The sequence below is a fragment of the Motacilla alba genome, chromosome 3, assembly GCF_015832195.1.
Source record: "Motacilla alba alba isolate MOTALB_02 chromosome 3, Motacilla_alba_V1.0_pri, whole genome shotgun sequence".
Taxonomy (NCBI): domain Eukaryota; kingdom Metazoa; phylum Chordata; class Aves; order Passeriformes; family Motacillidae; genus Motacilla; species Motacilla alba.
The window spans coordinates 54923679-54935735 of record NC_052018.1 but is presented as its reverse complement, the minus strand read 5'-3'; the positions used below and the strand labels follow the sequence as shown (position 1 = coordinate 54935735).

The 12057-nt window shown below is 41.1% G+C and overlaps 1 protein-coding gene across 4 annotated transcripts in view; it reads right to left on the bottom strand.

The window, feature by feature from the left end:
* AKAP7 (A-kinase anchoring protein 7) overlaps positions 1-10489 on the bottom strand; it is an 81294-nt gene extending 70805 nt beyond the window's left edge. For 2 of the 4 annotated variants that reach the window (XM_038132278.1, XM_038132279.1), the window contains exons 1-3: positions 10181-10486; positions 5015-5164; positions 3818-3963 (exon numbers count right to left, since the gene is read on the bottom strand). In XM_038132278.1, the coding sequence (XP_037988206.1) occupies positions 3818-3963; positions 5015-5164; positions 10181-10340 (456 nt within the window). In that variant the 5' untranslated portion in view covers positions 10341-10486. Of the gene's footprint in view, positions 1-3817; positions 3964-5014; positions 5165-10180 lie in introns of all 4 variants that reach the window. The other 2 variants (XR_005256356.1, XM_038132280.1) reach the window with 2 other exon arrangements.
* Positions 10490-12057: the final 1568 nt, after the last annotated feature.

The following is a 12057-nucleotide window of genomic DNA, read 5'->3' as shown; positions in this document are numbered from 1 at the left end:
TACTTCTTAAAGCACAGTGAACAAAGACATTACAGACAAATCATCTTTGGTGTATAAAATTTAAAAGAAGCATGTTGAAAACTCCAATCTCAGTTTTTTGCTGTTTACTTGTTTGAAATTCAGTAGTGAACACTTCACAAATGTACTGTACAGACTTGACTTTTATAAGACAAGCACAAGTAGCTCTCAGGTACAAAAAAAGCATTGATATATTTTGGTAGCTTTGTTAATCATAAGAAACATATAAATTTCCTGAGGAAAAAACCCACAATCTAATGGGACTGTTCAGTATTTTCCTGACTTAATTTCTTAAGATGAGTTTTGCCATGCAGAAGTTTTACCTAATGAGCCATAGATATCTAGTAGTGTCATATAAGTATAACTAAATTATAACTCAAAGGAACTGATGCTAGTGAGGGTAGGAAGAAGGACAGAAGGTAAAAGCTACTTGCCAGAAAAGGGGATATGGCATTTACAAAACCACAAGTGTCTTAAGTAGCGTAGGACATATGAAGAAAATTCCACCATCATTTTATCATAAATCATGTTGTAATAAGACCATCTTCCTTCATATGTCAGAACTGATCTTATCCTGGACAAATAATAGTTTCATTGTCTCAGATATAGGAGGAATTTAATCCATATTTAAGCAAAGAACTAGTAAATGTGATCCCAGCTAATTACAATGTATTGACTGAATAATTATTTAAGCTAAAGCAAAAAAAAAAACAAAAACAAACAACCAGAAACAAAACTCAAAAATTAAATGCATCATACTAATCACAATTTATTTAATTTGCATCTGTGAGCTGGCAAAAGAAAAAATACAAAGGTATGTGTACAAGCCCTTCAGAGTACAGAAGATAGATGTGGAACTGTGATTTCACAGCAGGTAAAAGCATCCTAACTCTGAAAGAGATCAATATTACTCAGCATTTGGTTTAGCAGCCAATTCCCCACATCCCCATACCCCTATAGTTCCCTTCAGTTGTACTGCCACAAAAACATGTTCTTTCAAGGCTGACTCTTTTATGCAAGCACCAATGACACAAAAACTGTAGGAAATTAATACTTCTGAGATGTCAATTTTTCTGTCCAAAATCGGACAACAGTTTGAAAACCCAAAAACCCCCAATGGACAGGCTCATAGCTGTATAAACTCTATCAGGAAACCAAGCTAAAAACCTAACAAATAATATGGCTTTGGAACAAGATTAAGTCCAAAGACAGCCAATTATCAGTGTTCAGTTTTCCAGAGAAAAGTTATTGCTGAATCCATCAAGAAAGTATAAAAAATCCTGCCCTTTGGATACAGGTAAAATAAAAAGAAGGCTGAGCACATCCTCTCTCTCTGGCTGAATGTCAATGCCCTACACAATCAACATTATTTGGAAAGAAAAAAAAAGTTTTCAAGTAAGTTTTTCTGAATTTCAGAAACTTGTTTTTCAGATGTTTTCCCTGAAGTTATGCAACCAATGTGTAACACAACAACAGGTGTGCCATCACAATGCATATCACAAGTTCTGATTTGTTCTGTTTTCTCCAATAAATCTAAGGTGCATTTAATATTTGAGTGTACTATTCTAATGAAGCAAACTAGGACTCTTCCAATGCTATATAACAAGCTTTGACCCACTGCATAAATGAAAACTTTAAATTGCTATTTAACCTGTTATTTATATTACCTTACAAAGTACTGTTTTACATTTCAACTGCTATCATGCTATTTATTTTTACTTGAGATGTCCTAACCTAATTCAAAACCATTCTAAGACACATCACACTTAACAATTCCTCCCTCTGAATTTTTTTTTTTTCAAAAAAAAGCCTCAACTATTGATTTCAAGATCTCCTCTCCCATTACTTGACATACATTATTCTGAGGAGTGATAGAATAACACTGTTTCGCTTATTACAAAGATAGTAAGTAAATGTAAAGCTTTAAAGATTTAACAGATCACTAGCAATTATAGTCAAGACTGGAGAACCCTGAAAGGCTAACCTACCAAGTGATAACACATCATGTAAGTCATCACTTAAAAAAAACAAACCCAAACAAATAGAAAAAGATACAATGATCATAATCTATTGAACTATTTTTACACAAGTAATAATGCAAAGTGCAATATAAATTCAAAATTAATTGAACAACACTTTTCATTTCTAAAGATTCAAAACAATTAAAATGAAAACAAGGAAACTGTTCATTTTCCAAGAAGAACAGCTGATTAAATGTTTCAGAAATATCCTTTATTACAAAATTCCCTCTGTGTAAAGCTTAAATTACTACATAAAATACAAATAAACAACACGTATGCTTAAAATACTCCACTGGAATAAATTAAGCTCTTCAAAAATAAAGGTCTCTCATTACCAACTGAAATACTATCAGCAATTACCAGATTCACTCTGGCTATCAAGAAACCAGGTGTCTAAATTTCAGCTAATATTGCCTATAAAAATTCCAATGTGTATTTTCTACTTTCAGAACAACTCTGCCTCTAAGGCAAGTATAAACAAAACTTTCTAGCAAAGTCCTGCTGTTCTCAAATGCTCTGAGATTAAATTTAAAGAGCTGTAAATTTCTTTACCTCTGTAAATGATATAACTAAATAATGACATATAAAAAATTATATGATTAAATAATGACATATAAAAGACCAAGCATAGTTAAGATCTTCCTAACCAACCCTTGGGCATAGTAACAATCTTCAGGAATTCTCAATTACGAGATTATATAACACCTACATTATTCTTGCACTTGTTAAATCATGGAACCTGTTAAACAGATCTGGAAGAAAAGATATTTTAAAATAAGATGTCACAACAGATATCCTACAGTATTTGTAACAGTCTATCCTGGATCTTATAAAACCAACCTTTAAAATCTCTTCTTCACATATTATGTTTCAAAGAATCAAAGACTGCAGTGTCATTTTCAAACTTATTTTAGTCTCATTTTGTATTTTCATAATCTTATTTTACTTTTTCAGAGAACTGACAATACAGATGTATTTGAATTAAAATGAGTTAATTAGTTTTAATATAAGTTAAAATTCATCTGAGATAGCTTCTGATATTAAAAAAACCCCACAAACTAAATTTGCAAATGGTATTAAACTGCCGGGTTCAACTTTTTATACATAAGGCACCTACTTTCCTTGTTTCAGACACAAAAGATATCAAAGATGTACCAGAGAGAACCTGCAGCATGTAAGAAATCATTTTCATTTACTGCCTAAATGAGACAACTCATGTAACTGCAAGGAAATACATTTTCTTAAAGAGCTCTTTGCATTTCCTGAATTTATCTGAACAACATCTCACTAAAACAACAGCTGTTTGAATTTTAAATAAGATTAATCATTTTACTGGAAAATGCTAAACTACAAACTGCCAAGTTAAAACAGTAACAGATCCAAACATAAATTTTTATCTATAAAGAAATCTAAAAATATTGCTAGAATTTTTCTCATTAAATTAAATAGGAATGTGTCTCTTCCTTATTCTATGTGAAAAACTAAACAGGCAATACTGAACACTGCAGAGGGGAAATTTCAGCCAGCTTCAGTGAAATCCCTAAGACTGACAAACTGAATAAAAATGTAAGTATTTTTCCTCCAGCCTTTCTTAGAAAAGCAATTTTATTCACAAAAATGTTACATAACATAACATTACTCATTGAATAGACTGCTAATATTTCTTTAAAACTACCTGAAATTTTTTTTTTGCCCAGTATCAAACACTGTTCTTATAAACACATGCAGCTGTTGAAGTAATTCTGGTTATACCAAATTAGTATAATAAAGAATATCACCTTTGGATTAGTAATTGGAAGAGAAATGAAGTAATTTGGCCGATATTGTTTGTTCTTTTTCTTCTTTCTCTCAATGCCTTCTTCAATTTCCCTTCCAGTAGTCCGCTTTCTTTTCTTCTTAATACTTAGTTCAGAAGTTGCATGCACTGAGGAGAAAAAAAAAAAAAATCACTTTCAGCACACAGACATTTAAACAAAGACTCTTACTATCACACCAACAGGAGCTGGACTTGAGTCAACTGACTGGAGCATGTCTTCCCACTCACCTGCTCTGCCTATGCTCTGAACTGTCTGAGTGGGATCCGACTCTGACCTGAATTAATGCAGCCGTACAAGTGAAGTACCACACCTGAACTAACAGCCTACACCTCTAAGCAAGGTTTATAAACTGCTAACACAGACAGACACATGGCTTCCAAACCACTGAGCCTCCCTTAGCCAACATATGCAGCCGGACAACAGGCCTGCAAATTGTCCATACTTGAACATGGACATGACTGTAGAGCAGAAGGGCCAATACTAAACTTCAAAAACCCCATGCAGTCTGCATTTTGAAATATAGAATGCAGTAATACATAGGATTATTAACGCAAAAAGTTGTAGTAGACTAAGACTAACCAACCAATAGCACAGGAACCAAACCCAGCCCAGAAGAGAATATCATCCCAGACAGATTTGCTCCCTACCTCTTCCTTTCCCAGAGATACCTTCTGATACAGAGAAAGAAATGTGTGTGTCCTCAGTTCTTTCTTCACACATAATTGTGTTTCTCTCAGCTCATTTCCTTGAGCCTTTACAGACCCTGTCCCACCACATGGCCTGATATGCACGCACAAGCTGACCAGGCTGCAAACATCCACTGTCCAATTAGAAGTGTACTTCCAGCCTCATGCTGGGAATACACATATTGAAGGACAGCTCACAAAACCCATCACCTGAGAAGCTCACATACAGTAATGTGAATTGACATATGAAATGTCTTTATTCCGTGACTCACTGCTCCACAGGATAACAAAAGGGTGAACTCTTATTATGCTCAAGTACTGCAGGACTGAATAGCAAAAAGAGAAGTTCTGGACTGTTTGCAGGGAAACTGTCCCATGTGCCTGGCCCATGTGTCCTTGCCAACAGGTAGGACCAAGAACTGAGTGCATGATGTGTCTATGCTGTCACATTTCTTCTGTTTAATGTACTTACTAGCACATTCATCTTCAATATCTGTGTCCACAAATGGCATTTCTGCCATTAGAGAATCTACTGAATCAGCAGCACATGGCTCTTCACTCTGTTGTGTTTTTTCCTTATTCTCTTTAAAGATTTTCTTCTGCTGTATATTTTCCAGCCCATCTGCAATATATTTAAAATAACACACTTGGTTTCAGTTTTTTTATATAATCAGCTAAGAGACATTATACATAAGCAGTGTACCAAGTAAACATTTCATTAATTATCAGCAAATAAATATTGACATATAACCCTGCAAGGATCCTGTTCTTCTTCTTTGTCAACAGATCAGTAAAAATACTGTAACATTTTATGTGAAATAGCAAAAAACAGAGTTCTGCTTTCTAGATTTTAATAACCTAGGGTCTTGTTTGGTTCCAAGTAAATGAAATTACTACAAAAAAAATTACTTATAACTGATCATAAAAAAGAATACGCTTCAGCCATCAGATAAAGTTCATTTTAGATAACAGTAATGGCATATGAAATTCAGTGCAAACATTGGCAAATTAATTCCACTGTAAACACACTGAAAATGAGGCATGAAGAAGCAGGAAGGGAATCCTATCATTCCACATACAACAAAGCATTCTCAGCTGACTCTATCATTCAGGAATGAGATGATTATTCCTGCATATCCCAGTAGTATAGCATATTTCAGTATAGCATATTTCAGTATAGCAGTATACTCAGTATAGCATATTTCAGACAGCAGTAATCTGAATTTCTCATTCTAAAAACTGACTTTTAGTATTTAAGCTAAAGAAGGAAGTCAGTGTAAATGAAAACACATCCTGCATGTGCAAAGATATACATGAAGCTCTACCTCAGAGTAATATCACAATCATAGAATATTTTAAGTTAGACAGGACAGAATAATGTCCACTAGCAAGTTTTTGAAAAAGTCTTTTTCCCCAAGAGTACTAACTGAGCATGAATCATTTTGTTATATCTACTTCACACTTCTGCATCAGTAGCTCTAATATTGGCATATTAAGTTATACCTTAAAAAAAAAAAAAAGAAGAATAAGCAAAATCTTCTCTAGCAGCAAAAAATGGGCATATAATCAGGCACCCAGCAAGACTCTTTTGGGATGACTCCACAACAGGATTACTGTCGTGGAAGGAGCCATGTGTTAGAATTGCAGTTTATCCCAGGACAGCTCATTACTACAGAGAACACACTTTCAAAGCTCCTCTCAGAACCAGTGCGGATGGCCCAAATCTGGCCTAAGAGGAAAATTCAGCAGCAAAAGTGTACACTGTGTTCTTAAGGCATGCAAGGCTACACATGTATAAAATCGATATTACAGACCCAGTGTGGGTGATTATCACCCTGTGGAATGTTTCTTACACATATCACTTTATGCTAGGGAAGATAAATAAAAGAACAACCGGATTAAACGCTAATTCACTCCAGGCTATAGCAGGGAAGCATAAATCACTCTGTGGTTGTAGCCTGACACCTAACTTTATCCCCCCAGGCTATTCAAAGGAAACAAAGTATTTAGATTAATTACTTGTTCCCTCTGCAGACACTAAAGAACTACGCATAACAAATACATGCTAAAGCAATATCAGGATTATTACTTAACATTTCGATTAAAGCTCATGCAAAACAGATTGTTTCTGGTATCCACAAGCATACAGAAAACAACCCTGGATCCCAAGAGATCAAAGTGGTCCAAGACAGAGGTTCATGAAACTGACAAACAAGTAGGTCAGGCTGGGGCAGAAAACCTCAAAATACAGCACTGCAGAATCATCAGCTGAGAGCAAAAGGGGTTTGTTAAGGTAGTATCAGCTACAGAACAAGGACTCACATAAATCTGACGGGTGTAAATTGCAGATTACAGGTTTCCTTTGCTCTGTCTGGTAAAAAGGCAACATATTTGTGCCACTTCGCAAAATGCAGCCTGATCACAACAGCAAAGGCCCAGCTAAAGTAATTAACAATGCACCTTCAGTAAACTGAAGTGAGCAGGCACTGTGTCTAAATTCTACAGGTTGTGCTTCTACCAAAAAAAAACTCCCTCACTTTTTTTGAAAATACTAATTAAAGAAATCAGAAAAAAAATTCAAGAATTGCATTCTAGTCACTAATACAACTTGAAAACAAGATTTTTCAAACTTCTTGACATAATGTTGATAATCTGAAACCTAGAGTACAAAACCAGCTTCCGTAGGAAGTCCTTGACCATCGAGCTGTTATAGGATAAACTCTTTTTTTTTAAATTGCATGCTTAATTATATTTGCCTGAATTTCATATATGAGTAGGTATTTGTATTTAAGTGACTGCTGATCTTCACCAGTATTTGTCATCTGTTCCTGTAGAAAAAAAAAATCATGTTCCACCAACCTCATAAAGGAGAGACCACAAAAATAAGGAGCAATAAAACATATTTGATTGCGCTCTGATCCCAGCTGCCTTCTCTACATATTCAGATTACTGTTTCAGATAGAACAATCTTCTATTATTTGACATATAAGTACCACAGATCACAGTGAGACTCCATCTTCAGGCACTGTTCCCTGTTCACTATGTTTATGTTAATGTGTTCAATAGGTTTATCACAGAATGAATTAGTTTGGAAAAGACCTGTGAGATCATTGAGTCCATCTTATGACTGAACACCACATTGTCCACAAGGCCATGGCACTAAGTGCCATTTCCATTCCTTCCTTAAACAGAACCAAAGACATGAATCCAACACATCTCTGGATGGCCCGTTCCAGTATCTAACCACTCTTTCCATGAAGAATTTCTTCCGAATGTCCAACAACAACCTCCCCCGGTGAGGCTTAAGTCTGTGTCCTCTTGTCCTGTTGCTGGTTGCCTGGGAGAAGAGGCCAATCCCCACATGTGGAGGCTACAGTCTCCTTCCAGGTAGTTGTAGAGAGAGATAAGATCCCCCTGAGCCTCTTACGCCAGGCTAAACAGCCCCAACTCCCTCAACTGCTTCTCATCAGACTTGTGCTCCAGACCCTTCCCCAGCATCACTGTCCTTCTCTGGACACGCTCCAGCACCTCAATGTCTTTCCTGAATTGAGGGGCCTTGAACTGGACACAGGAGTTGAGGCATGGCCTCATCAGTGCCAAAAACATTGGGTCAATCACTGCCCTGGTCCTGCTGGCCACACTATCACCGATCCAGGCCAGGATGCCATTTGCCTTCTTGGCCACCTGGGCAAACTGCTGGCACATGTTCTGTTGACAATCAAAACCAGTACCCCCAGTCCTTTTCCACTGGCCCACTTTCCAGCCCCTCTGTCCCCAGCCTGTAGTGCTGCAGAGGATTGTTGTGGCAAAAGTGCAGGACCCAGATTTGGTCTTGCTGAACCTCGTATCATTGAAATCAGCCCATCAATCCAGCCTGTCCAGGTCCTTCTGCAGAGTCTTCCTACCCTCCTGCAGATCAACACTCCAACCCATCTTGATCTTGTCTGTGAATTTGCTATTGGAAGACTTGACCCCCTCATCCAGATTACCAATAAAGACATTGTACGGGACTGGACCAAACACTGATCCCTGGGACACCAGGTAGTGACCAGCTGCCAGCTGGATGTGGCACCATTCATCACCTCTCTCTGGGCTTGGCTGTCCAGCCAGTTCTTAACCCAGAGAAGCGTGCACCTGTCCAAGCCACGGGCTGACAGCTTTGCCAGGAGTGTGCTATGGGAGATGGTGTTGAAGACTTTGCTGAAGTCCAGGTAGGCAACATCCACAGCCTTATTCTCATCCACCAAGTGGGTCACCTGGTCATAAAAGGAGATCAGTTTGGTCAGGAAGTATCTGCCTTTCCTACACTTGTGCTGGCTAGGTCTGATCCCTTGGTTGTCCTGCCTGTGCTGTATGATCCCACTTAATATGATCTGCTCTGTCACCTTGCTGGGCACTGTGGTCAGGCTGCCAGACCTGTAGTTCCCTAGATCTTCCTTCCAGTATTTCTTGCAGATGGGCATCACACTGGCCAGCCTCCAGTTTCCTGGGACCTCCTGGGTTAGCCATGACTGATGATAGATGGATAATGGACAGTGGTGTAATGAGCTCTTCTGCCAGCTCCTCATCACCCTAGGATGGATCCCATCCAGATCCATACACTTGGGTGCATCTAAGTGGTTAAATGCTTTGAAATCCTGTTTGATTACCTTGGTACTTTTCTCATCAACCTTGTCACTGTCAACCTAGACAGCCAGCAGTGGGTAGTAACCAGTGGGCAGAATTAGCTCAGGGAGTCTCTTGGTAATATCCCTTACTTGGGCCAAAGGAAGTCATCAGACTTTCCTGTGGAATGGGTCCAACCAGCATACAGGGCCCACAGTTCCCCTCAGAAGCAAGTCACCCACTACAACTACCCTTCTTTTTTTCTTAATGCGTGTATTTGTGATCCACCTGGTTGACTCCATTAGTCTGGAAGACCCTCCAGATAAACCTTCTCCACTGTTGTCTGCCTGACTCTCAAGATCCAGGCCCTCCTACCTATTCTGTAATGGCACCTGGGGAGGCAAGGGATGCCAGGAGCAGATTCTTTCACCCCTCTGAGCAGGGACCTTCTTCCATTCCCCCCCATCTGCCTGAGGGCAAGAAGGTTGGGGCTCCTTGACTCTTGCTGAGCTTTCACCTGCTGCTTTCTATTCATATTTTTAATAACAAATGAATCCTTTAGAGACAATTTAACTGAGAGCTGCTGTAGAAGTCGACAGTCTTTATGCTGACACATTTTGAACCTCCAGTGCTGGCACTACAGTTACCATAAATATAACAATAACAATAATAATAATAATAATAATAAATAGTTTCTTGTGGAAAAAAAAGTTAGGGTTAGTATTTAGCCAGGTCACATACACAGTTCGGGAACTAAAAAGAAAAAGAGTAGTAGTAAACCTGGGGGAAAGAAAGGTAGATTTAGTGTTCAGTCAGGTCGGATGCATGCACTACCGGCAAGGCTAGGGACCGAGCGGGGAAGGCAGGGAAGCGCCAGAGCCCTATCAACAAGAGCCCTACTTCAAAATTAATAACTTAATGATTAAGTTGAAAAGTTTTCCCCTACGCTCCAGCGCCCGCCCGCAGCCCAGGGGGAGGCGGGCGCGGGGTCTCGCCAGCGCCTGCCCTCTGCCCCCGCGCCGCCGCCTCTCACCGTGCTCCGGGGCCGCGCCGGCCGCGCTCCGGGCATCGGCCCCGGCCCGTGCCGCTTCCTCCGCCGGCCGCAGCGCCATGGGCACGGCCCGCCGGGCGAGCAGGGCTCGGCCCGCCGCCGAGCACAGCGCGGGGAGAAGCCGCCGCAGCAGCGGCCGCATACCCGGCCAGGGCGAGCAGCGCTGCCGCCGGGAAGCTGCGGGGCCGGAGGGGGTCTGGCGGAGCCGCCGCGCCCCTCGGGGAAGCAGCGGGGAAACGGGGCCGAGCGGCCGTGGAACTACAACTCCCGGCACGCTCCGCGGCGGCGATGGGGCGGCCGCACGGCCCTGCCCCTCAGCTGCCCCGGCCTGCGCTCCGCCGTGGCGCCGTGCGGCGGGGCCGCCCCTCGCAGCGGATGGCGGGGCCCGCGACCGGGGATCCTCGGTTCGAGCGCAGCATGCAGTCGGTGTCTTAAGGAGCAGCGGCTGCCCCAGCGCTCGCCCCTGCGTGGGGATGCAGCAGCCAGTGGGATTTGGCGTCCCTCAAAATAGCCGGCTGTAGCTTAGGGCGCGAAGCGATAATTAACAGTAATTTAGCAGCGCAGAATAGACAGTCTTGCTCGGAATGTGCTCTGCTACACGCAGCCCCTGGCGCTCTGACCGCTGGCGCTAAGGGCTCTGTACGGCTGCACAGCTCTGGCTGCACAGTGTCGTGTTGGGAATGGCCTCAGGGGTGATAAATTACATAAAGACTACACATATTGAGTTTACCTAGAGTTACCGAATAGACCTTAAAAACTGACTGGCAAAGAAAGATAAAGGGATGTAAAGGCATGTTCACAGGATTATGAGAGTGGCTGGAACCGGTGGAGAAACAGATTTTTAAAAAGGGCTGTGTATGGGAGAGGCCGCTTGTCTGAGGGAAGGAAAGGGAGACGGTCTTTTCCTGCTTAAATAAAGACTTGATGCCTCTCGGAAGCCAAATGAAACCAAATCCTGTCAGGCCGTTAGGTGGGAGAAGCCAAGCTAAATGCCACCTGCTGCTTTTGCTGATTGGCTTATCCATGTAAACCAGATCTAATGGAGCAGGTGGAATGTATGAGCATAAAGATTCCTACTTTCATTTTAAATACAGCAGGAATGGTGTCATAACTCATGAGTAGAGGGGTGATGTTAGTTGTAAATTCTCATCAGACTGAACTCTTGCGTTTTTAAGTTTGGCAACCAGCCCGCTGTTGAGCCTCGAGTTGTTGGCTAACAATCCCTTTAATTCTTACATTTCCACAAACATGGTGGCTAGCCAAGTCCTTAATTTTTTACCATACACTTCATTACATTCTCAGCTTGCAAAACAAACTACTCAAAGGTGCTGGCCCAGAAGCCACAACACGCTTCCATGAACTCCCTACACCCAATGGGAGGTAGAATATACCTGGCCAAGTTTTGCCCAGGCAAAGCAAGGGGGGAGAGAAAGAAAAAAAGGAAAGGGAGCGAGAGTACAAAGAATATCACCAATCATCAGATCCTTCATTGGTCTCGCTGTGTTGGAGGGTCTGGAGCTGGGATCATGAGAAAGAAAGTGAAAGAGAGGGAAAAGAGTGTGAGAGGGTCTGACCTGCTTTCTTTTATAGATAGCATGGTGCAAAGCCTCTTACGTAAACCAGATATTTTGCCCTGTTTTGTTGATGCGTGCACAGCCAGCCCTTGGAGCCCTCCCACAGGAGGTGAGTGGGGACAGGGACACTGAGCACAAGTGTCAAGGTGAAGCAGGAAATTGGGTCAGAACAGTTATACCCCACCTCTACATCTTTAGATCGCACCTTTCCCATTATAACAGTCACAATGTTTGAGACAAAAAATGCTTATGTCTGGTTCTCCATAGATGGCAAAAGCAAATAAA